This window comes from Gobius niger (assembly GCF_951799975.1).
Source record: "Gobius niger genome assembly, chromosome: 1".
NCBI classification, from domain to species: Eukaryota; Metazoa; Chordata; class Actinopteri; order Gobiiformes; family Gobiidae; genus Gobius; species Gobius niger.
The window spans coordinates 60,237,563-60,265,053 of NC_136852.1; the positions used below are offsets into that span (position 1 = coordinate 60,237,563).

The window sequence follows — 27,491 nt, forward strand, 5'->3', positions numbered from 1 at the left end:
AAATAAAATTTCTATTAATTTTAAATATTCACTGTGAACCTTACTTTGTGTTTTCATTATAGTGTAGTGCTCCTGTAGAGTTATATCTGCATTACTATATCCACCTGTATGGAGAGAAACTGGGGCCAAATTCAATTGAAATTAAATAGTTGTTCATCACGTGCACAACTAGACAAGTAGTGTTACATACAAAAATAAATGTACAATTTCTTCATTGAGGAGATAGATAAAGTTTGCCTGGTTGGGCTGTTAGTCTGCCCTTAACTTGTGTTTGTTTTCTTACATAAGAGAGGAAGCATTGCTGTTTACACTAGGTCCCTTAAGGCACATAAGAGGCGCGTAAGCATAAGAGGACAGAATTCGCCTTAAGGCACAAATCTGCCTCCGGCTCGTAGCGCATCTCTCTGGAGTGTGACTCGCCAGGCGCACTGACCCTAGTGCGTAAAGCGTGAGTGGTTGGCTCTGGAGGCGGGGTCTGGAGCTGACAGCTGAGACCGCCCCCTACCGTTTGTGTGTGGGCTTTGGAGGCGAGGAGGAGCCGCTTCCCGAGAGCCGTCGCTTCGTTGAAAAACACGGCGAATAGGCGAGCACCATGACTGCAAACATCAGATACAAGAGCCGCATCCCGGTCAAAACAGGTGAGGGTTGCTCATGCATTCATTTGACTGACAAATGTGTGGAGTCAGTGCGATGATCGCTCTCTGTCTGTGTCTCATGGACGTCGCTTTGCATCCCGCACCTGCGCCTCCTCATCCATCCTTCCCAATGTCCAACAGAGGACAGCATAGAGGTACGTGCGTCTTCCTTTTTATTCTATTTATATGTGCGTTAAATGGACATCCTTGACACTTTAGCTTTTATTCTGACAAGGTGTGTGTCTCACCCATGACATGGGTAAGACACACATCTTGCTCACAGGCCGTGGTGAGCTCCACTGTGGCAGGCAGAGAGTGGGGGTGGTTTTCATTTTTAGATTCATATGTGGAGCAGGCCGGTGTCAGGGGCACTGCCAACAGGGGCCCATACAGCAGCATCCAGCCTCCCCATGCGCCTCCCCAGCCCTGTCTCTTATGTTATTATCATTAGGCTGTTGGCCCATTTAACTCTTGTTCGTCAATGTTACTGCTAAATATTCCACTGTCGCCCTGAGCTGAGCATCGATAAGTCTAATCTTCCACAATTCCACAATCCACGTGTTTATTAGGAGGATCTCATTTGGTCGTGTTAATACCCTGAGATTTAAACCCACTATTGGTCTGAGTCTTACCATATGAACAAACACATTATTTCATCTATTGCCCAACTCATGTTGTGTTTTGGTCACACTTGACCTTTATTCCTCTCACTCCTACAGATGTGGGATGAGCTGGTTGCAATCAGATTTGCAAAGTCTCCAGAGTTTATGACTGGAAAGAGACCAAATCCAATTCCGATTTTAAGTCACTGTAGTCACGTGATTCCAGTACCAGGCTAAATAACTGATGTAAGACATGGCACTGCAGATTAATTATAAAAGTTACTTGATCTCAGCAGATTTGCATCTCTATACAGTCTTTTTCATGAACTGCAATAATCTCTTCCACAGGCTTTGAGAAAATACAAACCGTGGATAATTGATCTTAAATCAATGATTAGCAAAGACCCTCTTCTGCTTTGCACTTCTGCCTGATGTTCGTGGCCTAAACCTTCCCTTCACTTCCGCTAAAGCTGATATTACGTTGCTGGGCAACTTTGTTCTTTCATCCATCAGTGCTGATAGGAAGGAGATACAGATACTAACCTACCCACAATCCTGTGTTTTGATTACTATGTGTGGGTGGAAAATCCGTGACATTTTCATCCAGATTTTGAAAACCTGCATAATGTAAAGTCGGATAATAAACACTTTCCAGGTACGTGGAAAGTAGGGCCTATGCGGTAATTACTGCACAGCACAAAGGCAGGGCTCCAAATTTAATCTGGCTAATTCCTTCTCAACTTTGATCAATTTAATCTTGTTTTTATGCTGCATCCCTGTCATCAGTCATACAGACACAAATACTATCCCAGCCTCTCCATGTTTGAGCAGCTACAGAGCTTTGGACCCCCCACCAGGGCTCCCAGCAGGTCAAATGAATAATTAAGATCCATGAACATTAGGGTTGCTTACCAGTCCTAAATTACACATACAACTCTGATGAGGACTCTTTCGATTAAAATGTCACATTAATAGCTTTGTTTAGTATGAGACATCAAATCTTCACCTCAGTGTTCCGTTCTGAAACAAATGGGCACAGCACATTCATCAATCTTACTACAAAATTCAGATTTTTGCTTGCCTAAAATACTGACCGGAGCTGCTAATAATGATAAGCAGCTTGAGCGCTAATCCCCTCAGCCAAGAACTGTTGTTTCTATTATAGCCAATATATTTGCATCAAACTTTATCCAAAATGTATCCTTTTACTATTGGCAAATTTGATAACAATTTAATGTTCAGCTAAAGGGATAATGTGTTTTCTATTGGTGTGAGGAGTAAAATTATACAGCAAAACATTTGAGTAATATTCCTCAAATTAGTCTAATATAAAAAACAAGACAAAAACATACTATTTATTGAAGCTCTGCTCTAACTACAGAGGCCATTGTCAGTCAAAGAGTGGGATGCTACAACTGTGAGGCTGATGCCAAGTGTCCTCCTTGAGTGGAGCACTTTTAGTTGTGCTTGGGCAATTACATGCAGTCAGATTTGCATGTTAAAGAGCTGTATGCATGGGGCCTCTCCATCTCCAGGGAGAAAACAACTTTTCTTTATGTGCTCCTGTGTCGTGGTTTTGCTCTTATCACTTCCTCCTGCCTCACTCGGGCCGTCCAATGAGCAGCAGGCAGCCATTAGTGCAGCCTTTCGGGGTTAATGGTGTGAAAGAGTCAGCTGGTCAGCGGGAGACGCTGCCATAAAGGTCAATGCCCTTCATTGCGACATCGCAGTCGTCTGCAGCCTAAGGGCACCGACGTAAAATGGAAACAGCCTTACTTACAGGGATTTTTGCCTGCACCTGTTGTACCCACTTAAACCAAGTACATCTAACAGGAGTTTGTTTATTTGGCATCACTGGTTAAGACCAAGAGCAGGCACAGGAGACTAAACCTCCAGCTATAGGTACTCCAGACTAAAATCCAAGCTCAAGATCTGGAGCCGTGTCCCTGGGCGCTAAACTATCGCACCTTAAAAAACATGCATCTTTACTGTGTGTAGGCAGTAAACTCACTCAGCTTTGCAGGAGCAGGAAATCGGCATCTCATTTCTGTGATGGTGCTGCTTTGCCCTGACCACAGGTCGCCAAACATTGGGTTTAACCACGTTAAATCCTCTTCCAAATGCTTCATTTTGATTACCGTCTGCAAAAATAGCATTACTGCCGTCTAGTTGATCCTCAAGAGCATATTGTCTCGTTGACCTATTTATGTTTTCAGGTTTGAGTGCTGTTGCTGCTCGATTTTTATTTAATTTAAAAGATATGATTGATGGGTTTTTTAAAGGTTAGACATTTCAGTGCTCTCTGTGTATATAGTGAGATCTCATGATACTTTGAGCATGAGCGAGAGTTGCTTCAGAGAGAGTGGGGCAGCTGGTTCCAGTGTGACATGGGGGTGGGGTGGTCTAACCATTGTTTCATTGAGACATCTGTTCCTCTCTATTGATCAACACCCTCAACATAAATCCACTCATTGTTACCAACACACACCAAAATGCCATGAGCCTCAGAGTCCATCCAGATCTTACTTTACTTGATGAATCTCCACATGGCAATTGCGACTTGCATCAGCATCTTTTCTGCTGAGAGGGCTCAACCCATTAACCATGAGGCTTTTGATGAGCCTCTAGATCTTTGTCTCCCTCGCGTGGCCTGGAGGGGGGGAGCGTCCTCTGGTAGTGCAGTTTAAGGGGGCAGGGTGTGTCTGTTTTTGGGACAGAGAAGAAAAGAGTCAGCTTATTTTACTCCAGTGAACATTGAGCTTGTGTTGGCCACATTGTACACGAGCAGGACACACCCACGCACAGCAGCCACAGCCACCGCCATCACATCTGGAAGCAATCGGCTGCGTCTGCTGCTGCGCCTCATTCACCTCATCACGCTGCTACAGATTGGGTTCTCAACTAGTGGGACGGGTTCTGCTAGTGGTACGTGGTGGAGTCTCCAATGGGGTACAGAAATATGCAGATTTGATTTAGTTTATAATAGAGGCGGTTTCAGTCCTTAGTCCAACTCTGGAATGGTTGCATAATTTTGGACAAAAAAATTACAGCAATTTTCTCAAGTATTGCAATCAGATTCATAATTTATGTTTCATAATAAGGAGTCAGTTGATTGTGCACAGTAGAATTAGTAGAAATGCTTAAGAAAAGGCGAAATATCAAGTGCTGAACTAATACAAGAATTCTGTGCATTTCAGGACATTTTTTATAGAGGTGTAAAATACAGGCTTAGCAGCTTTTAAATGTGATGACAATACTTTTTCAGGAGTTACTTAAAAACTACAGCCTCTTTGATTTGATGACTGAGACAAAACTAGATAAAAAGTGCAGTTTCTATTCGATTGCACTTAATTGGCAAACAGTTTATTCACTTTTAGAGCTTGTTTTGTTAGACTAGCCCTGGTGTCTCAGTGGTTTTCTTCAAGTATAGTTGTTGTGTCATTTTGAAGATTGTACTTCCAGAGTATAGTGAGAATAATCACTATAATACAGGACAGAAGAGCTTCACTGTTATTCAAGTTATGCACTTCACAAAAACTTTCATTTACACAGAAATTATACTAATTGTGATCTACTCCAAAGCATCGTGTGTTGAATCTGCCGCCACAGCACACATGACACGGATGACTATAACATCTATGTACATTATTACACTGTATAAACTGCACGACCGACTTCGTGCTGCAGACAGTTCAGCAGGTCTGTCCGTATTGTGACTTTAGAAATGACAGGTTTAAATGAGCGGATGATCTCCACAGGCCTGTACCTGCAGCACAAGTGTCTTCATCCGCTGTTTGTTCCGAGCACTCTTTGTCAGTCAAGTTTGAGCAAGTCCCTCCTTTGTCTTAGAAATTTCAGCTCTAAATTCTGTTCTGTTTTGACGCTCGTTCTGCCCTCCCCTCTGCATTTTCCTCCACTCTCGGTTGTATTTTTAGTCAGCACAGCTGGGGGAGGGAAGTCCAGGCTGAATGAATGAGTTTCTTTAAGACCTCTCACAGCCCCTTCCGTCCCACCAGAGTTTCCTCCCTCAAATTGCCACTGCTGGCTTCCATGTGCTCCCCAGTGAGAATTCCTCTGTACCTGTTTGAACAGAGCTGCAGCGCTGTAGGGCACCGGGGGAAAGGCGACAGGCCAAGAAAAAAAAAGAAAAACAAGGAGAGAGACGAAAAAAAAGTAGGAGGAACGAAGACACGCAGAGAAACCGCTCCGACAGAAAGGAAGAGTTTGTGTAAATACCAGTGGGGCTTGTAGGATGGATGCGATCATGCTGCAGGAGAAGCTCGTGGAACGTTTGCTGTGCCCACGGGTCAGGACAGCCAGGCAGAAGGTAACCATTTTGAGCTGGGACATAAAAAAAAACCAATGATAATAATAATTGCATTGTCTTCTGTATGGGCACATTTGGTCCCCTTTATCTGAATGGTAGGAATTGACCCTGACCAAGGATTTGGGCACAGTTTCTTGGTCAATAGTCAACTACATTACTACACAAACAGATCAGAACTACCTGTTTGTTACTTGTGGGTTACTTTAAGTGATTTGCGTTGTAGAAGTGAGGAAAAGTCACAACTTGGTGTCAGTTCAGTTGAATTGAACTCATAACATTTTGACCTATAGCCTCTTTCACCCCTTTCCCCAAATGTGCAAATGTTGTGAATCTCTCCGATGGCCCACTCTGGCCCACTGGTCACATTGTCTGTTGTGTTTTTACAAATGCAATCCTCTCTCTTGGTGCTGTCGGAAATGCCAGTGACAAGTTATGACAGCCTAGCGGGATGCTAACTGTGCGTTTGGCTTTATGTGTGAAAAGAGGCTTTCAGGAGCCTCAGTGTGCGTTTGAGCGACCTCGACTCATGCATTAACGACGGACCGTGCCAGCAGAGCCACAAGAGCCACTTACACTGCGGCGCTGTGTGGGAGATTTAGTGGAAATACTTAGACAGTGGTTATTCTCAGTCTGTGCATGTGTTTTCCATGCGCTGAGCTCTGGTGTGGTCACTCAAAGGCTATAGCGCCGTTAAAACGCAGCATTTGAACAAATATCTTGTAACTTCTATTTTTGTTGGATAAAGCAACTTCACGTGGTCAGTTTACAGTGGACTGTTTGAATTTTATTGTTTTTCCTCACTTTTAAATTTATTTCTCGTAACAATCGTTAATTATCTTCCATTCTCTGCCCTGTCTCGTAGGAGAAGCAGTATGTGGGTTTCGCCACTCTCCCCAACCAGGTGCACAGAAAATCAGTGAAGAAAGGGTTCGACTTCACTCTGATGGTGGCAGGTTTGTCTCACAAGCGTTTCCTGAACCTATACTTTGGCTTTTAGGGGGGTAGTGTAGCCAGAAAGTTTTACTCCAGTTAAGAGTACGTTTTTCTAATTATTATTATTAATTTCACTCAGGTACTAGAAAAAAAAAAGTAACGGCCCAATTAAGAAGTAAAAATAAAGATGGATTTTTCCAATTAATAAACCATAAACAATTGACTTCAAATCATAACAACGCTGCCAAAGACGTGACTTCCTGTTTCGATACAGCACGCCAAAATAAAAGCACCATCTTATTCATCAGTACAGCAGTACATTACAGGAAGTCACTTTTTGGGCAGCGTTGTTATGATTTGAAGTTATGCACAGTCAATTGACAAAAGAAATATTTCTGCAAATAAAAAGGAAAATATAGATAAATAACTTAATGGAAAAAATAAATCAATTGCTCAGGTAAGAGTAAAAAGTAAGGGGTTCATTTACCGGACCTCTACTCATGTGCAAAACAAGTAGCAAGTGCAAAAGGGGATCAGCAGCAGAGTAATTTACACCTTGTTTAATCACGCAACATTCACTCAATTGCATGTCAGAAATCTGTAATACTGGGTCATTTGAAAATGTAAATCAGGTGCAACAATCCCACAAATACATCTATGCTACTTTTCAGCTTGCACTCACTATTTAGCACCGGTCTTGATAAATGACCCCCTAAGTGTGATAAATTCAAATTCAAACAACTTTATTTATCCCAAAGGGCAACGACGTGTGCAGAAAGTGCTTCTGTCAGTCTCCCCCAGGGGAAACTGAAGCTACAAACGTAGTTTACCACCACCGAGTATGGAGTAAATGTACAATTGTCTCATGTAAAGTGATTTGTGACAATGTCTGTGAAAGGCGCTATATAAATAAAAATCTTCTTCTTCTTCTTCTCTAGTCATAAAAAACAATAAAAATGAGACACATGAACTGTAACTGCATCAAGGACACAAGTTAGCCAGTAAAGATGAAGAAAAAAGAAAGAAAAATAAACACTACATTCCTAGTAAGGATAAAGCTACTCCAAGTACAGTTACTTAAAGGAGCTATCCTTGATTTTTTTTATTTTCTGTTTTGGAATAAAACGTGTTTGTCCATTTGTACATTTATCCAAAAAACACTGGTTTTAAAGCCTTTTGAACAGTCAGAAAATGTCAGGCTAGTAGGCGTTTTTTACAGTGAAGTGACAGTTTTCCTCCCTGAAAATTGTGAAACCTGGTTTAAACTCAGTCCCTGTGATGGATTTTGATGTTGTAAATGCATTAGTAAAGTTTGAGATGAGTTTGGACCAGAAAATAGCAATTTGAAATTTGAGTGACCCTGTTTCTTTGTACAGGTATAGCTCCTTTAAATATAATCTAATTGAGACTCCTACTACCTCCCTCTGCTTATCTGCATTTTAGTTGTATTTATGAACTACCAAAGGAGTGTCTTGTGCATTAAATGGGGAATCTCATGTTACTTAAAGAATGTGTTTTCTTAGGGGAGTCGGGTATGGGCAAATCCACTTTGGTCAACAGCCTGTTCCTCACAGACCTCTACAAAGACAGAAAGTTACTAAACGCTGAGGGTGAGTCTTTAAATGTGACATTGACCGGTCGTCCTAATAATACTGTGACTCTTGAGTGGTTGCCTCCTCTTTGCACTTTGCAGAGCGCATCAACCAGACAGTGGAGATCATCAAACACACAGTAGACATCGAGGAGAAGGGAGTAAAGCTGAAGCTGACCATTGTAGACACGCCAGGGTTCGGGGACGCAGTGAACAACAACGAGTGGTGAGCCAGACGACTTCCATGTTCATTCAGTGTCCCATCCAGAGTAGTGTGCATCATGTCCATCTGTCATTTCAGCTGGAAGCCCATCACAGACTACATAGACCAGCAGTTTGAGCAGTACTTCAGAGATGAGAGCGGACTGAACAGGAAAAACATCCAGGACAACCGAGTGCACTGCTGCCTCTACTTTATTCCACCGTTCGGACATGGGTAATCCAAAACTCACCAATACTTCAAATAATACTAAATGCAATAAGACGTTTCGATCGTAAATGTCTCTCGTTTGTTAGTCTGCGGCCTGTAGATGTGGAGTTTATGAAGGCTCTCCATGAAAAAGTGAACATTATTCCTCTTATTGCCAAAGCCGATTGCCTCACACCCAATGAAATCAAGAAGCTCAAAGACAGAGTGAGTGTTGGTACATGCCCCGTGGTCTCTGACTGAGTTTGAAATCGCACGTTTCACTCTTTCAGATACGAGACGAAATCGACAAGTTTGGAATCAAGGTGTACCAGTTCCCCGAGTGTGACTCTGATGAAGATGAGGAATTCAAACAGCTCGACAAAGAGCTCAAAGTAAGAATTGTTTGACTCTTTTTAAATGCAATCTACGTACATGCATCTTTTTGGAGCTAAACATCACACCACCATCTCAATATTCTTTCCGCTTCTCAATGAGCCCACATTTAAGGAGCTGTTCTTTCCTTTTTGCCTGCTGTCCTAACAGATCCCTGTGGCTGGATTAAAACTGTACTTAAAGCCACACTGCGTAAAGTTTTAACCAATAAAAAATATTGAAATACAAGCATTTATTTTATGACAGATATTTTTATCATTGAAAAATACCTTATAAATGTACAAACAACCATGTGCTTTGCTGTGAGCAGCTCAGCTCTCATTAGACATGACTGTAGCTTTACTGGGAGTGGGTACGTCTCCAGCTCGTCTCCATGGTGATGGTGACTAAAGGCAGCAGAATTTGAGATTTAAATAGGTTAGGTCCTCATCCAAATCGATTCTTTGATTACCCACTGCCTTTTCTGTGTCGTGCAGGTCATTGGGAGCATGTTTTGTGTTGATTGCAACAGTCTAGTTCAAAAAGTTACACAGTGTACCTTTAATCATAGCAGTTACACATCTAGTTTGCAACAAATAAAAAGCTATTATTGCTGAGCATTCCTGTGGGGTTTTAGTGGATATAAATGATTCCTCTGAGCTTAACTTGCTTTGGCGTTGGTCAACAGGAGTGCACCCCGTTCGCTGTGATTGGCAGTAACACGGTGGTGGAGGCTCGTGGGCAGAGAGTGAGAGGACGCCTGTATCCCTGGGGAATTGTCGAAGGTGCAACCAAAATAAATTATTCTGCGCTCACACCACTGATATAAGCGTGACATTAATGGAGTTTGTTTTATGTGTCCAGTGGAGAACCAGTCGCACTGTGATTTTGTCAAACTGAGGAACATGCTGATTCGCTCGCACATGCACGACCTCAAAGACGTGACCTGCGACGTGCACTATGAGAACTACAGAGCCCAGTGCATACAGGAGATGACCAGGTAAGAGGCAAAGGCACTGCTTTATGCTTAGTATTGTATCTGCTCAACAGCATGAATAACAAGCATCTCTCTTGCAGTAAACTGGCCCAGGACAACCGCATTGAGAGCCCTATCCCCATCCTGCCTTTGTCCACACCTGACGTGGACACTGAGAAACTCATCAAAATGAAAGATGAAGAGGTATTTCTACTGATGATAGGTTTCGAGACACATACACTGTTCTTCTCTTGGGCAGCATGACAGAGCTGACGGGTTGATCAGATAAAACATTTTTTTAACTAATTTATCTGGAATAAATGGGATTAAAAAAAGATTCATTGCAACCAATCTTAAAGAAACACATTAATCTAAATCTAGTTTTTCTATATAAATGTTTTTATGTGGTGCTTGTGTTTAATTTTTCCAATGTTGTCTTACAGCTGAGGAGGATGCAGGAGATGCTCAACAAGATGCAACAGCAGATGCATGACAAAGAGCAGTGATGGCTGGTGAATCCGAGCTGTGCTGCAGCGTCTCCTGCTGCCTGCGCTCAGAACAACAGTGGGACTGTCAGAAAAAAAACTATGAGTGTCATGTGTTAGTGGCGACTCTGGCTGTTTGGTGCTTCTGTAAAGTCTGACCAGGGAGCGGCGAGTACGAGCTTGTTTATTTTATTTCTCCTAAACTATTTGTTGACCCACTATAAGCCCCTCATGGTTTAAAAGTCTTAACATGAATATAGTTTGTATAACAAAAGCATAATTTAAGTACTTGTCATATTATCTAATTTATTAATTCAGTGTTAAACTTTGGATATTCTATCAGGGTATGAAATGTGTTTGCAAATGGTTTTGTAAAACATTAACTTGTGATGTTTGCGTTTGAAATGAATAATGTTCTTTTATTTTTATTTTTCCTTTGTGAGGACTGTGTAAATTATGTATTATCCTTAGTAATATTGTATATCCGTCCATGTGCCCGAATGTGCCCTTAAATCTACCACAGTGACTTTGTCAGACTCCAAACTCTGTCTGTCTGTTTTCATTTGCTTTCTGCTCATCATGAGCTCTTTCTACAGTCAGCATTTCTGGCTAAAATGCATTTGATGCAGGTGACAAACTGAATGGAGAGCACCAGATATAATGACAGAGTTTAAACCAGTGTGCATGTTGGAGCATGCTGCTGTTCTTTCTGCGCTCTGAAGATTTTGGGCCTATTTTTGCTTTAAAGCCGATGCCCTGTGCTTGTAATAAATGCTTTGTTGCCATGGTTTAATACTGAAAGAAAGTACTATCTATGCTGAGTGTTTCTCCCCTGTTGAAGTGGCTTTAAGTGAGCGAGGGTTTCTATTGTTGTTGTTTATTGTATGAGTGCATCAGGGCTTGAGAGACATGTGTGATCCAGCTGATGCTCAAAAGGTTTGATGTGAGCTCAATCTGTTCCCCATTTCTAAAGGTGTGATAAATAAACACTTCATGGACATAGTCATGTTTTTGTATTGTTTATTTAACATATGACTAGGCCTACATACCTATTAATTCATCCGCCTCCGTTTATTTTTATGTTATTACGGTGAAGTCTGCAGCTGAACAATATTCTAAGTCATGTGACTTGTTTGGCAATCAGCCGTTTGAAACTCTGCCCACCACGACAGAGATATTATTTGATATGTCCATTCATTTCAGCTTCCATTTAATTCATATTGAAAAAGGCACAGTTCCAAACAGTTGATTGCCAACCAAAAATCACATGACTGAGAATGGTCTATATAAAGGCAATAATACCTTTCTGTATCATGGGCATTGAGTAAAATTTACCCCAGGCCTAAACTTTTGTAAATGTGACCCCCCCCTCACTAAACCTTTTACATTTCTATTTTAATGTTATTGTACAGATCGCTAAACAATAGAAATAATTAATAGAAGATTAAAGGCCTCCTGCCTTTATCTGCTGAATCACTATCTTCTAAAAGCACTCTTCCTGTGTATTACAGAGCATGTCATTTACTGCCAATCAAGTCACCAAAAAAGAAAAGGAAAACAGAAACACTTTTGCAGGAACTTTATAGGAAAAGAAAAGTGTCTTTGTTTTATCAGTGGCACTTGAGTACTGCACGTAATAGCTGCTGCCCTATTTGTCCAAGTTGTTACATGCGCAAGGGCTCCCCTTTATCAGTCAATGCCAGCTGCTTGTCCCTTGGCTTCTTGGCGGAATAAAACATTACAAACACTCACTGGCCTCTGCAGCCCTAAGGTAAGTACATACACACATATGCTAATTACCTTCAACAACATTCAATTGTCTTTAATATGTTTTGACAAGTGTGCTGCTTGCTATATGGATTATTACTTGCTTAAAATACATGCAATCATATTTTTTTTTATTTTACTTTATTGGGATGTGTCGTTTCGTTATTTGACTCAACCAATTTTTGCATTGCTAAAAGGTGGTAGGAAGAAGTATGAACAAGTATGTATTTCTAACAGTTGTTTTATCATATCACTTTGTTCACTGAGTAACATTGTTTCTCTTGAATGAGAAATAACCAGCAGGTGCTAACAAAGTCCCACCAGTCATATAAAAATGCATTTCTTTACTTTTTTCCCCCCAAAGACAAAAATCACCCTGGTTTGAACAAGAACTCACGGCTGGCTTTTACGGTAATGCACCTTTTTATGTATTATATAAATGTAACAACATCACAACACAATGTGAGTCAAAGTCGTAGTTTTTAAATTCTTCCAAGTATCTGCAGGCCTTGACCAAGACCTAATCAGGACTAAACCGGGGTCTCAAAATGGGCTAAAATAGACTTAAATCAGACTAAATGACCAAACTAGGAGTAAACCATGTCTAAACCAGAATAGAAAAAATAAAAAATAACCAAAACAAAGCAACCCAAATACATTGCCTACAAACAAATAATTTAATCTATCTCCAGTTAAAAAATAAATATGTCTCTGAGTACCAGCTGGAGAGGCCAAAGTCACCACAAAGTGGCACCACAGTTTGACATAGACTATATTGATGACAATAGAATAGAATCAGAATTATTTCATTTACTACAGTTTTTTAGGTAAAAAAGGTAAACTTACTGCTTCTATTCCCTGTAGTACAATTACTTTTTATCAATTTAGAATAGAAAAAGGTAAGATTTGACACACCAATTACTTTTTCACCTATGGAGGAGAAATGTAGATTGAGGTCCACGATAGTCTTTTACACTGCTTTGACCAGTGTTGGGAAAATTGTATAATATTCCATATTAGTAGTTACAGCTTTAAAAATGTAATGTGTTTGTATTACATACATGTAGCTGAGTTACACTACTTTGAGTTACATTTTAGTTACATTTGGCAAAATATAAACTGAAAATAGTAATAATGCCACTAAGCATAAGTGCAGTCAAATATCCTTTTCCTTCGCCTTCCCCATCCTCGTGTTTTGCTTTGACGACATTTGTATCTTGCGCTACTTAAATTGTAATGACTAATGTATTACTGTATTTTTAAGTAAGATGTTGTATTCCTTAGTTACTGAAAAAAATAATATATTTCTGTAACTCGTTTTGTAATATGCCACCCCCAACACTGACTTTGACTTTGTGCAATTTTGTAACTTTACACATGGATACACAGGCCTCCCAACTATCGTATGAACTAAGGCTGGGACAAAATATCGGATCGGATTTGGATACTTTATCAAGTATCGCAATACTTTCAATGCTAATTATCATAAACTCCTTTGTTTTCCATTATCAGCACTGTGTTACATTTTGTGTTAATGCACTTTTCAATCTTAACACTTGACTAAATGTCAAATGTCATTTGGTTTATAAACTTTGGACACATGACTGTTCTTTCTACACATTTTAAGGCTAACTTATTATTAGGCTATGTATCATAATTATTTACTGTGCGTATTGGATCTGCCCCTGAGTATCGTGATACGTAACAGATCGTGTGGATCGTCCCAGCCCTAGTATAAATCCTTTTAAAGAAACTGCAGCACCCCTAAAGATTTAGTTACCCACTTTGTTTAGAACAGAGCAAACACTCACTCTTCTCTGTCCACTGCAGCACTCGGTCATGATGAAGAGCCTGCTGTTGGTCCTGCTGCTCATCTTCCTCTCATGTGAAGGTCAGAGTTCATGCCCTGTGGTCTGCTCATGTCACGGCAGCACAGTGAACTGCAGCGGTCGCTCTCTCAACTCCTCCACGCTCCCCGTCACATTCCCAGCGGACACCACTGAGCTGCTTCTCCACAACAACCTGCTCACCACTCTGCCCAATGGCCTGCTGGACTCACTGCCCCATCTGCACACAGTGTCCCTCCACGGAAACCACTGGGCATGTGACTGTGGAGCGCTGTACCTGCGGGCCTGGTTATTAGGTCACCCCATCAGAAACACCCATTTAAGGGTCAACTGCAGCTCTCCACTCAAGCTCCGAGGGCGCTTGGTGGTGTTTTTAACTGAGGAGGAACTACTGGACTCCTGTCATTACTGGTATTGTGACCTCGCTTTGGTCTCACAGCTGTGTCTGCTGGGGTTTGTGCTGCTGCAGGGCGCGCTGCTGTTGGCTGTCATTGTGTTCCTCCGTAGGTTTCGGTGGATGTCCGAAGAGGCTCGAAGGACCAAAGAGGAGAGCTTTACGACCGGAGATATGTTCCGGGAGAATGAGTACACGCCCCTGAGGGACACAAACATCTGATTTGGATCAAAATGTATTAGTTCAATGCTTTTTCTCTTGAAGGTCCAAAGTGTGCTTAAATCTGGAAATGACAAATCCAAACACACTCGGCATAAATACTTTTATTTTATTATTTTGTTCTAGTCGTGCACTGTAACATTATTATTCTCTCACGCTGTCTGTTTTGAAAATTATAACCTATGCAAATACTGTATGACAAGAATACGGGATATGAATATATGAGATTCAAAATGCACTCTAAGTTGATTGAAGATTATTGAAGATCGGAAGATTTTCCAATTCTCTCCCCACAAAAATGATATTACATAAACATTAAGCAAGCCTTAAAAATGTATAATGTATAATAAAGCGTTTATGTAATATACACACCTCTGTCTCATTCATTTTACTCTCAACTGTTGCATCATCACAATATGAAGGTCTGGTCTTACATTATCATCATCACTATAATGATAATTTACAGGTGCATTGCATGTTGCATAACATTTTGGATAATACTGTCACCACCAATACAAAACATACTCCTCATGACCAGTAGGTAATCAAATAATGAATTGACTCTGTGCATAACTTAAAATCCTAACAATGCCGCCCAAGAGGTGACTTCCGGTTTCAATTCTGCACACCAAAATAAAAGCACCATTTTATTCATTAGTTCAGCAGTTCATTTGTTCAACTTTCTTTCTGCTTAATTATTAACAGACAAAACTATGGAAGCCCGTTTCCGCCATGTTAAAGAAAATAAAAGCCCAACGGGAAGTAGAAATTACGAGATTTAAAGTCATAATTTCGTGTGTTTAAAACACAAAATTTCGAGATTTAAACTCGTTATTTCGAGATTTAAACTCGCGCTCCTCTGGGCTGCGTGTTTACTTCCGGGTTGCGGTGTCAACGCGATGCGCCGATTGGTCAGAAGTAGGTCAGGTGACCCTAAAATCATACGCGCCAGAAGAAAATAGTTCCCATTTCATGCTCGAATTTCTCAAAAACTGCGGGGTTTCTGCGTGTGGAAACTTTATTTGACCCTTTGGTTTTATATAGTTTTAGAATATGCAAAGCCTTAGCCTACCTAGTTTGCTCCTTCCATGTCTTTATATCAGAGAACGTGACAGTGACAAAATGTAGGAAAGAAAATATATTACCTCCGGACGTGGTCGTTTATTGTGAAGCGGAACGCAAAGCTACAAACTTTGCTTTGCTGACGGACGTCATTGTCAGACGGACCGAGAATGTTTACTTCCCCATGTTCGCCACACGTGAGCTCAGGGGCTGTAGCAGAAGAGCGAGGTTTTAGGGAAAAACTGTAAGAGAAAATTATGTATTTGGTGAACTAGTCTAGACCGAGTCCCAGTTTTACATCCATTGTCCTTTTTGCCATTTGCTTACGATGGGGAAGTTGAGGAAAAAACACAACTGGAAAGGCAGGCAACAGAATGAGGCTCATCAAAACCCCGATGATAAGACTGACATTGTGGTGGAATTACAAGGTTAGGTTGTATTTACGTATATGAAAAAAATGAGTTTTTGTGTTTTTATATATCTTAAATTAATTGCTGATGTTCCCTGACTTAGATCGAGCAAGACTCAAAGGGGTTGATGAAAGCAACGCACTGGTTCTTCCATCCAGTAAAGCCAAGAAGAAGAAAGGCGCATCTACATCTGTCTCCTCTAAAAGGCCTTTAACTAAAAAACAAAGGAAAGAATTGCAAAAGGTGCTGGATCGAAAAGAAAAGAAAGCCCAGGTGAGAATATATATATAACTACACAAATGGCATTGATTGTAATATGTTATTGTCTGTGTCATTAAGAGAGCAGAGGTTCTGTCTAAACTGGCTGGAGTGCAACTCTCAGAGTCTGAAATGAAGCTACTGTACACTACCTCCAAACTTGGTACAGGAGGAAAGCTGTATACCTCTAAAGAGTAAGTGTGTTCACCTCTTGGTTAAACTATTTTTGATAAGAAGGCGACTTGTTAACAAAATTACTGTAATTTTAGATTACCTGAAGAATTGAAAGATGGAGATTTGGGTGTTAAAATCAGCAGTCTTAGTGGAGCCAATAGAAAGCGGAAATGGCAAGACAAAGAGGAGGAAGATGAGGAGAAAGATAAAGCAGAAAGTTCAGATGAAGAAACATCTGATAGTGAAGATGAAGAAGAGACCACAGAAATGGTTAAGCCAAAAGAAGCAACATCCGCAGAGTTGGACACAGAGATCACACCGAAAGAGGCATTTGTTAAAAAAGATTTGTCCAGTGATCAGAAGCAACATACTGCTGTCGCCAAGAAGGAAACAGAGCCTGCAGTGTTCATTCCTGTCGAGAGAACACCGGAAATACAGGTCCAGTGCATCCTACAATATTTATGATTATTATTATTGTTATTGTTATTTAATCTGAGAGTGTTTACATTTTTTTCTGCTATAGGAGGCACGTATGAAGCTGCCTGTGATGGCTGAAGAGCAGGTTATTATGGAGACTATAAAGGAGAACCCATGTGTAGTCATTTGTGGAGAAACAGGGAGTGGAAAGACGACTCAGATGCCACAGTTTTTATATGAAGCAGGCTATGCCAGGTTAATTGTGCTTTTATCATGTTCAGAAAAAAACAAACTTGTTTTTCATTACTTATTTTGTGTAGTGATTCCTTGTAACGTACTCTTTACAGTAAAGGGGCAATTATTGGTATCACAGAGCCAAGAAGAGTAGCAGCTGTTAGCATGTCTCATCGTGTGGCCAAAGAGATGAATCTTTCTACACGGTAATATTTGCAAGGATGTTGTGATTTTCGGCCAAATTAATTTATGTCATCTTAACATAATGTTTTCCATGTTCTTTGCACTAGGGTTGTGTCATATCAGATCCGTTATGAAGGAAATGTGACCGATGACACTAAAATCAAGTTCATGACAGATGGTGTTTTGCTCAAAGAAATCCAAAAGGTGCATAAGTACATCATTGTTACATGTTTAATGTTTAATAGTATTTGACAATGGAAAACATGATAAGCCTGAAGGCTTCACTAGACTTATCACTGGCTGTTACGTGTTGTAGGATTTCCTGCTGCAGAAATACAGTGTTATAATTATTGATGAAGCTCATGAACGGAGTGTGTACACAGACATTCTTATTGGCTTGCTGTCTCGTATCGTTCCTCTTAGAAATAAGGTACTGAAAGTTTTTAATTTTATTTTTGTTCTTTTGTTGAATATATTGACAAAAATGTATTTTTCCCACAGAAAAAAATGCCAATGAAACTGCTGGTCATGTCAGCCACTCTTCGGGTGGAGGACTTCACAGAAAACCAGAAGTTGTTCCGCACTCCCCCTCCAGTTATCAAAGTGGATTCTCGACAGTTTCCTGTCACCATTCATTTCAACAAACGTACCCCTTTAGAGGATTACACTGGAGAGGTCTTTCACAAGATTTGCAAGATTCACCGCATGTTACCTCCTGGTAAAAATACAGTGTACATGCATGATTATTGCTTTAAATGAAATTGATTTAATTAAATGTTTAAACGATTTATCATTTCATCCTGCCGATTGCAATTGTTCACATTACAAACATCTGTATAACAATAGTTTTAATAGTTATTCACATTTTATTTCCCTCCAGGTGGCATCCTAGTGTTTTTGACTGGTCAAGCAGAAGTGCACAGTCTTTGTAGAAGGTTGAGAAGAGCCTTCCCATTCAGAAGAAGCACTGCAAACTGTGGTAAATCTGAATGTTTTAGTTAAACCCCTATCTGCTCCGTATATATTCTTATGTTGCAAGTGTTTTCAGGTGGAGATGAAGATCTTGACAGTTCAGAGGCAACTAAAAAATTCAAAAAGTCCAAACAAAAGAAAACTGTTGTAAGTTTTTGTTATGTATAGTGGTAGAAGTAGAAGTGAAAAAAACACGTTAAGTTTTAGTCATGACTATCTCTTTCCTGTTTGCAGTCATTACCGCGCATCGACTTGGATAACTACTCTGCTTTGCCACTTGATGAAGGAGATGAAGACAGAGAGGCAGGAATTGGAGATGAGGATGATGACGGTTCTGACTTGGATCTTGGAGATGATCCAACAAGTTCTGGTAAAAAAAAGAAGAAACTTTAATGTAACTTTTGACCTTCATATAACTTTTTTTGTTTTGTTTTTTACAGAGGAGAAGGCAGATCCATCTATTCCTCTCTATGTCCTCCCGTTGTACTCTTTGTTGGCCCCTGAGCAACAGGCTAAGGTCAGTCCTTATCAGTGTTGACAATATCTACGTTTTTCTCATTTCTAACTATGTTTGAGAGTTAATATTTACAATGTGCTTAAAATAAATCGCAAATATTACTAATGTATTGGTTAATCAAATATCCATTTGATTTGTAGATGAATTTGTCATAAACTTGTATCCTATGGGATGTTTTGTTGTTTTAGGTGTTCAGAGCTTCTCCATCTGACACCCGATTGTGTGTAGTAGCAACTAACGTGGCTGAGACGTCGCTCACCATCCCTGGCATTAAATACGTGGTTGACTGTGGTCGAGTAAAGAAGCGGTTTTATGACCGTGTGACTGGTGTCTCGTCCTTCAAAGTCACCTGGACTTCACAGGCATCGGCCAATCAGAGGGCAGGTAGAGCGGGACGAACAGAGCCAGGGCATTGCTACAGGTGAGACTTACTCATTTAATATGAAAGTCTTCTTGATGAAAAAAATATTGTGGTTCCTCTGCAGGTTGTACTCATCTGCTGTGTTTGGAGACTTCACACTCTTCTCAGAAGCTGAGATCACCCGCAGACCTGTGGAAGACCTGGTTTTGCAGATGAAGGACCTAAACATTGATAAAGTAATTGTATAAAACAGACACTGGGGTACGGTTATTTATGGTGCTTCTACATTACTATAATTTTCTGTGTGCAGGTGGTAAATTTCCCTTTCCCCACTTCTCCTTCTGGGGAAGCTTTGATTGCAGCTGAACAGTTATTGATTTCTCTGGGAGCTTTGCGAGAACCTCCACAAACTGGGAGGTAATTGCTTTTCCCCAACTTTAATTTTGAATACACAGTGAAGAGAAATTGCCTATTTTTTTAAGCTCGACGGTTACTAAATAATCTTGATGATTTATGTATTTGTTTGATGTGTATTTTTAAGAGTTAAAGAGATGGAGCGAGCTCGACTGAGTTGTCCAATTACTCCACTGGGGAAAGCAATGGCTTCATTCCCTGTGGCTCCACGTTATGCTAAGATGTTAGCTCTGGGGAAACAGCAGGACTGCCTTCAGTTTATAATTTCTGTGGTTGCTGCCATGACGGTCCGGGAGATCTTTGAGGACCTCGACAGGTAACTACTTAATGTTTTATGGCCTGCGAAGAAAAACAAGATTTTGTTGTTGCTTGGCCTGTTGGCATTATATACTTTGTCATGTTATGTTAGACCTTTCTTCATATAGTGTATGAACAAATTACATTGTATTTTTTTGTTGTCCATACAATTTGATGATTGTCAGACCCGCTGGAAGTGAAACTGAAAGCCAAAAGCTCACTCAACGCCGAGCTCGACTCACTCAAATGAAAAGGCTCTGGGCTGGACAAGGAGGTGCCCTCCTTTTGGGAGATCTTATGGTCATGTTGGGTAAGTGAACATGTGCAACCCTGAATTCATTTAGTAACATATTATGTACTATAAGGGAAGGGGAACAAAAGAAGGTAGTCTGACAAATGACAATCAAAATGGGCTGTGATTTTACAGAACATTGTTTTATTTTTGTACTATTTGCTGCTCCTGTGTTACTTTTTTAAAATGTGTTGATGCATATGACCTTAGGGGCTGTGGGTGCATGTGAGTTTGCTGGTTGCACCCCTACATTTTGTGAAGAGAATGGCTTGAGGTATAAAGCTATGGTGGAGATACGACGCCTCAGGGGGCAGCTTACCAATGCAGGTACCAAATTTATAAAACTCTATGTAGATCATGTTTACTTTGAATGTTCAATTAATTATTATTTAATGAGTATTACCTCTTGCTGTAGTTAATGCAGTTTGTCCAGAGGTTGGAGTCTTTGTAGACCCAAAGATGGCGCCACCGACTGAACACCAAGTCATGTGCTTGCGGCAGATTGTTCTGGCAGGACTTGGAGACCATCTTGCGAGACGTGTGCGGGCAGAAGATGTCCTGGACCCAAAGTGGAAGAATGGATACAAGGTATCTTTATCTGACTCTTTTCACAGGTCTCTCCTGCAAATGAGACCTGTATAAATAAAGGATAAATACATGTAGTGATTAGATAGAATAACTCCAGCTCCTTTCTATGTTGATAGACACCACTGTTGGATGAGCCAGTATTCATTCACCCCTCATCTGCACTTTTTAAAACCCTGCCAGACTATGTTGTGTACCAAGAAATAATGGAGACAAGTAAAATGTACATGAAAGGTAGTCTCATTCAGCATCAAACAACAACTAAGTTACATGTGATGTTGTCAGTTTAAATATGTATTTTTCTGTCAGGTGTGTCAGCAGTAGAAGCTCAGTGGATCCCCCAGTTACTGCCACAGTACTGCCATTTTGGCTCTCCTTTGGACTCTCCATCTCCATGGTTCTGTTTATCTACAGGCACAATCCGATGTCAACAACCAAGCACCTTCTGTAAGCTCTTTAAAGGGTACAACTGCGCTACTTTTAAGTGGGACCAAATCAGATAACCCCTCTCCCCCTTTACCCCTTGCAGTCAGAGTTGGTTGGCAGCTGCCAGCAGTGGCGATGGAATATCCAGAAGGTTTAGAGAAATACAAACTGTTTGCAAGGTTTCTTCTTGAGGGACAGGTACTTTATTTCTTATAACAACATCACCCTGCATTTTATTCTTCTGAAATAATGACATAATCATAATATTAGACGCCTAACCTTGATTTTTTTTTTTTTTTAGGTTTGTCCTAAACTTAAGAAGTATTGTGTTCATTTGCTCTCAAACCCATCCATCATGTTGAAAACCTGGGCAAAGTAAGACATGCTTTTTACATGTAGTTTTCAATAATCCAATCGAACTGCTCTAACATAAATGTTTTAGGCTGCAGCCCAGGACCGAGGCGTTACTGGGTGCTCTGGTTTCAAAGAAAGTTGACTGCAAGAACCGCCTCCTAAATTTATGGAAATCTGAAGAAAAATGTAAGAATCTCTTGAATTATCTATGAATGAATGAAAGAATAATAAATATGTTTTCTTTTCTTTTTTTTCCTAGACTTATTATCTGTGTACTGCCAGTGGTTGCCAGAATCCATGCATCAGGACATAGTGTGGCCTCCTATATGAATAAAGGCTGCTACAAGATGAAAAAATTACATACATCAAATTAGTGTAGTTTTAAATGACTTTGACTTTTTAAGTATGTTGTACTATTGTATTATCACAGTTTAACAAACACACTTTCTACCGGTTTGTCTAAGGTGTACTGTTGTTAGTCTGATGTGGTCTTCATAAGACTAAGTAAATGATTGTATTTGTTTACTGTGATACATTTTTTTTTTAGGGGAGAACAGTAAATGGTCGGCTCCCAAAGTCTTGTTTTTCTCAGAAGATTTCTCTAAATACTGAGGTTGGGGACATGATTGTGGTTCCCGGTGTCATTTGCAATTTTAATTTCGTATTCATTTTAATTGGAGACCGTTTCATTTATGCCTTTGTAATGCATTTATGTTGGGTGGAGGGGTTTGTGGTGTTGCCATGGTTTAGCCTAGCAAATCCACAATGATACCCCTCTGTATTTTTTTTATATACACAGGGATATGAGGGATGGGAGTCTGGATTTCCATGCAAATGGTTTACACCCAATTTAGACATAATTTTGCCCTATTTAGATTAATGAATCGATAAAAGTTCTTGAGTCATCTTCTGTACTCTAGTCTCATCAAAAAAGCTTTGTCTGCAACTCTAAAGTTTCCAGCCTTTTGGATGAGAGGCAAAACGTCCTACACTTGAACTACAGAGTACAGAAGATAACTCAAGAACCTGCATCGGAGATGTACAACTGAAAGCCTAGACAGACATATTTAGATCAATTTCAGCCAAATCAAACAAACTGAGGCATAGAGATAATAAAAAGCCTTTATGAGTTAAAATAAAATGCCCTGAGGAAGGCCTAGAGCCGAAACGCATTGGCAATGATTTTATCTCATTAAGCCATGTTTAAATAAAGGCTTTTTATTATCTCTACTTTTGGAGATAATAAAAAGCCTTATCTTTTTTGGTTTTTTTGCTGAAACTGATCCCTGCATTGAAGAGCACCCAAAGAACAAAGTTGTATACAACTTTTTTACATCCAAGCCTTTTACTCCAGCCTCTTAATTGTTTCAAATATTTAGATCAATGTTAGACACTTTTTAGAGCCCGTGTACTCCGTACTCGATCTTGATTTAGGCATTTTGGTACTTGGAAGTCCAATATTTTATCTGATAGTAGTTGGTGTGAAAGGTCGGGTCTTATTTTGAAACTTAGACGTTTCTCCTCGCTCATTGGTTCGTCATGTCGATGTCATTTCCTGCTGCTGGATAGTACACTTCCGGTAAGCCTGTAAACATAGGATTTCCTTCAAGCTCTAGTACGTTGTGTTTTGACATCTGAAAACGAACCGGATTAACGAAAAAGATGGTAAGCCAATCACTAATTCATGTATTTTTCCAAGTGTCTGTGTGATATTTGATGAAGTTTGGCACAAATAACAAGCTGTTTTGTAGCTATCGAAGTAACGGCTACCTAGCTACAGTAGCAGAAAGATGCGCTGTCACTGTGTTAAATAACAGTGTTCCAATCACGCCCAGTTTGTTTCTTTCCGCAGTTTTCCTTTAATGTATTTGACCACCCCATGGCCCGAGGCTTCCAGAATCGCTTCTCCACTCAGTACCGCTGCTACTCTGTGTCGATGCTGGCAGGTCCCAATGACCGCTCTGACGTGGAAAAAGGAGGAAAAAGTATGATCAAAGTGACGTATAACCTGTATTATATGGGACACACAGAGAGAGAGTTAGAGTGTAGTAACTCCTGATCTAACAAAGGTAGTTGCTTTTAATGAATTGGCAACACCTGTGCGTCATTATAGAGTTAGGGAAATTCCACAGTTACCTTGGAGATCCGCCATCTTTGCAGCTGTTAGCATACATTTCCATAGACTAACATTAGCTAAAAACAGTATAAAAAGCTGTGGAACAACTCCGTTAGCTGCTGGTAAATACATCTAGCACACTGTGGTGTCCAAGTGTTTTAATGTGAACAATAGCTCCTTTAACTTTTAAAATCTCCATTAGTTTATAATTGCTGCTAATCCCATAATGCTTAGCGATATGACATCACATTCCCGAACTCTATTACAATAAATGATTTCACAAATTCATTAGAAAGTACTGATCCTCGTTGTTTGTTTCTTGTTTTTAAGTTATTATGCCCCCCTCGGCTCTTGATCAGCTCAGTAAGTACCTCATCTACTCGTATTAAGTTGTGTGAAACAATGCTGTAATGTTTTGTTGTACATTATTTGTTCTTCTTCTCCCAGGTAGACTTAACATTACTTACCCAATGCTCTTCAAGTTGACCAACAAGAACTCTGACAGAATGACACATTGTGGTGTTTTGGAGTTTGTGGCAGATGAGGGCATTTGTTACCTTCCACACTGGGTAAGAAATGCAAATTCACTTCATATTTTATAAACTGGCTGTTTCCAAAGAAGTGCTGCACAATAAAAATGGAAAAAAATGAAATAATGAAATAAAAAACAAATAAAATAAGTAATAAATGATGGCAGTAAGATCAATTGTGATGTAAAATTAACACAGAGAATCGCATTAACTCATGCAGTGTTAAAAATCTGAGCTTATACCATGGTCTGGGTGAATACTCTATTCTGATTGGCTGGAGGGTGTCCATTAAAAATTTATAATGTACACCTAGCCCAGCAACAGTTAAATAACAGTTGAATCACGTTCTATATCCCTCCACTGTAGCTGTTTCCATAGTGACAGTAAACAATTAAGCTGGAACTAGTTTCAGGTAAAACTGATTAAAAAGTGAAATAACTCCTGCCCTTAAGAGAAATAGGTAAACAGGCCCCAATGAACAGTTCCAGTTCACGGGACCATGGTATAAGCAGGATAATGCATAGTACCAACACCTCCGTGTCGTCCAGTTATTTCTGATAATGGACACCTCGTCGTGCATTATCCCTTACATAATTGAAGCCGTGTTTCATCTTGAGACTTAAAACAGCTGTTTGTAGACTGAAACTATTTTTGCTCTTTCTCATGCAGATGATGCAAAATCTGTTGCTGGAGGAAGGGGGGCTTGTGCAGGTGGAAAGTGTAAATCTGATGGTTGCCACGTACTCAAAATTCCAACCACAGAGCCCTGACTTCTTAGACATTACAAACCCCAAAGCGGTGTAATACATTTAAGCTAAAATCATGATCATTGTTTGAAGTGTCTATTGGAGGTGGGTAATATTGTTCGTATTGTATTTTCCAGCCTTGAAAATGCTCTGAGAAACTTTGCCTGCCTGACGACTGGAGATGTAATTGCCATCAACTACAATGAAAAAGTATAATTGTCAATATGGGTTTTCTGCTTATATGTCTGGTTGTTTTGTTTTTTAAAGTTCTTTAATGGTTTCAGATCTATGAGTTGCGGGTAATGGAGACCAAGCCTGATAAAGCCGTATCCATTATTGAGTGTGACATGAATGTAAGTAAATATAATTTTCATATATTCTAAAAACTAGGGGAATGCATTTTTCACCAGCTCAACTTGGTCTTTCTCAGGTGGATTTTGATGCTCCATTGGGCTACAAAGAGCCAGAAAGACAATCTCAACACCATGAAGAGCCAACGGTAAGGAAAATAAAGGAGGTATTTTTTATTTATTTATGATTATTATCATAAAATGCTGCTTTTTTTTTTTTTTTTAAACAGGAGGAAGAGACTGACCCGAGCACTTACGCAGATATGGACTTGGGATTTAGAGTAAATATCTGATGGAGGTTTAAATTGTTACAACTGTCATTAGAGTAACATTTTTATTTATGTATATATTTGTATCTCAGGCTTTTACGGGATCAGGAAATCGATTGGATGGCAAAACAAAAGGCATTGAACCCAGTCCTGCCCCTCTTGCAGCAAGTGACATCAAAAGGTAATTTTATTCTCAAACTTCTTAGCTGTAAACCTAAACGTTTGGAGAAGGATCAAGTCCCGATCAAAAGTTTAAGACCAGTTGAAAGATTACATTTTTCATGGTGAGACATGTTTTGTAAACCTTTTATTGAAAACAACAATTAAACTGAAATATGCTGTTTTTGCAGCTGATCAAAAGTTTAGGACCACATGCAAAAGGCCAAATCTGTGCAAAAATGTGGATTCAGTGTCATTTTCTGTCGGGTATTCTGTCATGATGTCGATGGCTAAGGCAAAAGGAAAGTCTTGTTTTGAACGTGGCCGGGTTGTTGAGCTGCACAAGCAGGGCACAGTGCGCCATTGCTGCTGAAGTGGGACGCAGTAAGACAGTCATTTTGAATGTCTTAAATGATCCTGAGGGTTATGGAGCAAAAAAGGTAAGTGGAAGACCCAAAAAACAATTAACCAACACGGAGCCCGAGGATCTGATTTGCAGCCAAAAATAGCCAAAGGCTTCATAAACAAACGTCTTCAAAAGCTTTGTCTCTTTGAACGCTGCAGAACTGCCTATTTGGACTTTGCAAGAGAACACCAAACATAGAACAATGAACGGTGGAAGAAGGTTGTATTCTCTAATGAGAAAAATATGTAACGTTGATGGTTTCCAACATTACTGACATGACAAGCAGTAAAGCAGATCCACCTGAAAAATTTTCTACGCACCACGGTGGAGGGGGCGTCATAATGATCTGGGATGCTTTTTGCCTCAGTGGAATAATGGAACTTCAGATGGTGCAGGGGTGTCAAACGACCACTGGCTCTTTGCAAATGTTACAGAGAGCATCCCTCGTGACTCGTTGCCCTTGTTTGTGTGGTAACCACTCAGTTTTTCAACAGGACAAATATCACTCTTTTGGACTTCATTTGACCTAAACCTGTTATTTATTTATTTTAAATATATATATAACCACAATAAAGCTGGAACAATAAAGACCTTTTTACATACTTTGGGTACATTGTATGGTTGTGCTCTTGAGTTAGCCTGACTATCGTGAGCAGTTCAAAATGATTCGAGCGCACACCGCAGCATGGGTATTTCAAGGCTACTCTTGAGTAGCTCTACTGTTAATTTTTTAAAACATTTTCTCATGTTTTTACAGAGGGATTCCTAACTATGAATTCAAAGTTGGACGAATCACTTTCATTAGGAACTCAAGACCATTGCCCAAGAAATTTTTTGAGGATGTAAGTTATCAGTTACATTTTTTAGTTTGTTCAACTTGAATTGTTATCCAATTGTAGTATTTTACAATCAGATGGATTTGTGTTCTGATGGAATGTATTTATTTATTTTTTCCTAAAAGGATGACGCCATGAGCAGATTCATTGCCTTTTCTGGAGAAGGACAGTCACTGCGCAAGAAAGGCAGAAAGCCTTGATTTGCTTTGGTGAAGAGAACTCTGGTTTGTGCATACAAGGTTGTAAATGTATCTGAACAGCAAAGAAAAAAAAGAAGGAAAAAAAAAACTTTGGAATTGCTATTTCATTGGGTTGTTTTACCACATCATATTGGAATGTTATCCATTATTATTTTTAGTGGTTAATTATAACTTTCCCCCTATTTTTTTTTGTTATATCTAACTTTTAAAATACACATACTCTATTTTCAACTCCCCATCCAAAAACCTACATGTTCCCTGCCCCCCAATTTATTTGAATATAAATACATGAGAATTTATGGTCATTTTTTGAGACTTCGACTTGCTCAATTTCTGGTATTTAATAAATGGTGTTTTTAAATCTTG

At 39.8% G+C, this 27,491-nt stretch overlaps 4 protein-coding genes across 5 annotated transcripts; all 4 read left to right on the forward strand.

The window, feature by feature from the left end:
- The first annotated feature begins 481 nt into the window (after nt 1–481).
- Nucleotides 482–11,333, forward strand: septin5a (septin 5a). Of its 2 annotated transcripts, XM_079581748.1 has the most exons (12): nt 482–638; nt 777–790; nt 6,427–6,517; nt 8,021–8,107; nt 8,191–8,314; nt 8,390–8,524; nt 8,605–8,722; nt 8,788–8,889; nt 9,558–9,654; nt 9,734–9,869; nt 9,947–10,049; nt 10,289–11,333. In XM_079581748.1, exons 1-12 carry the CDS (start codon nt 593–595, stop codon nt 10,349–10,351), a joined length of 1,116 nt encoding a protein of 371 aa, XP_079437874.1. In that variant the 5' UTR covers nt 482–592; the 3' UTR covers nt 10,352–11,333. The 2 variants fall into 2 exon arrangements, with proteins under 2 accessions (XP_079437874.1, XP_079437875.1); XM_079581749.1 differs by lacking the exons at nt 482–638; nt 777–790 and adding an exon at nt 5,475–5,564.
- Nucleotides 11,334–12,462: 1,129 nt separating this feature from the next.
- On the forward strand, nt 12,463–14,860 carry gp1bb (glycoprotein Ib platelet subunit beta). The gene is made up of 2 exons (XM_079582629.1): nt 12,463–12,508; nt 13,928–14,860. The coding sequence occupies exon 2, from the start codon at nt 13,937–13,939 to the stop codon at nt 14,558–14,560; it is 624 nt and encodes a 207-aa protein (XP_079438755.1). The 5' UTR covers nt 12,463–12,508; nt 13,928–13,936; the 3' UTR covers nt 14,561–14,860.
- Nucleotides 14,861–15,804: 944 nt separating this feature from the next.
- dhx37 (DEAH (Asp-Glu-Ala-His) box polypeptide 37) lies at nt 15,805–22,036 on the forward strand. The gene is made up of 26 exons (XM_079580757.1): nt 15,805–16,047; nt 16,133–16,302; nt 16,369–16,481; nt 16,557–16,899; nt 16,985–17,133; nt 17,226–17,318; nt 17,403–17,499; nt 17,612–17,725; nt 17,797–18,013; nt 18,176–18,274; nt 18,344–18,414; nt 18,502–18,637; nt 18,708–18,784; nt 18,973–19,205; nt 19,270–19,381; nt 19,456–19,562; nt 19,687–19,875; nt 20,042–20,166; nt 20,359–20,475; nt 20,564–20,736; nt 20,853–20,967; nt 21,043–21,180; nt 21,263–21,357; nt 21,461–21,534; nt 21,602–21,699; nt 21,773–22,036. The coding sequence occupies exons 1-26, from the start codon at nt 15,948–15,950 to the stop codon at nt 21,841–21,843; spliced, it is 3,426 nt and encodes a 1,141-aa protein (XP_079436883.1). The 5' UTR covers nt 15,805–15,947; the 3' UTR covers nt 21,844–22,036.
- A 1,024-nt stretch (nt 22,037–23,060) lies between these two features.
- On the forward strand, nt 23,061–27,225 carry ufd1l (ubiquitin recognition factor in ER associated degradation 1). Its single transcript, XM_079582544.1, has 12 exons — nt 23,061–23,178; nt 23,366–23,498; nt 23,960–23,992; nt 24,077–24,198; nt 24,829–24,959; nt 25,043–25,115; nt 25,190–25,258; nt 25,336–25,404; nt 25,486–25,536; nt 25,617–25,705; nt 26,847–26,931; nt 27,051–27,225. Exons 1-12 carry the CDS (start codon nt 23,176–23,178, stop codon nt 27,123–27,125), a joined length of 933 nt encoding a protein of 310 aa, XP_079438670.1. The 5' UTR covers nt 23,061–23,175; the 3' UTR covers nt 27,126–27,225.
- Nucleotides 27,226–27,491: the final 266 nt, after the last annotated feature.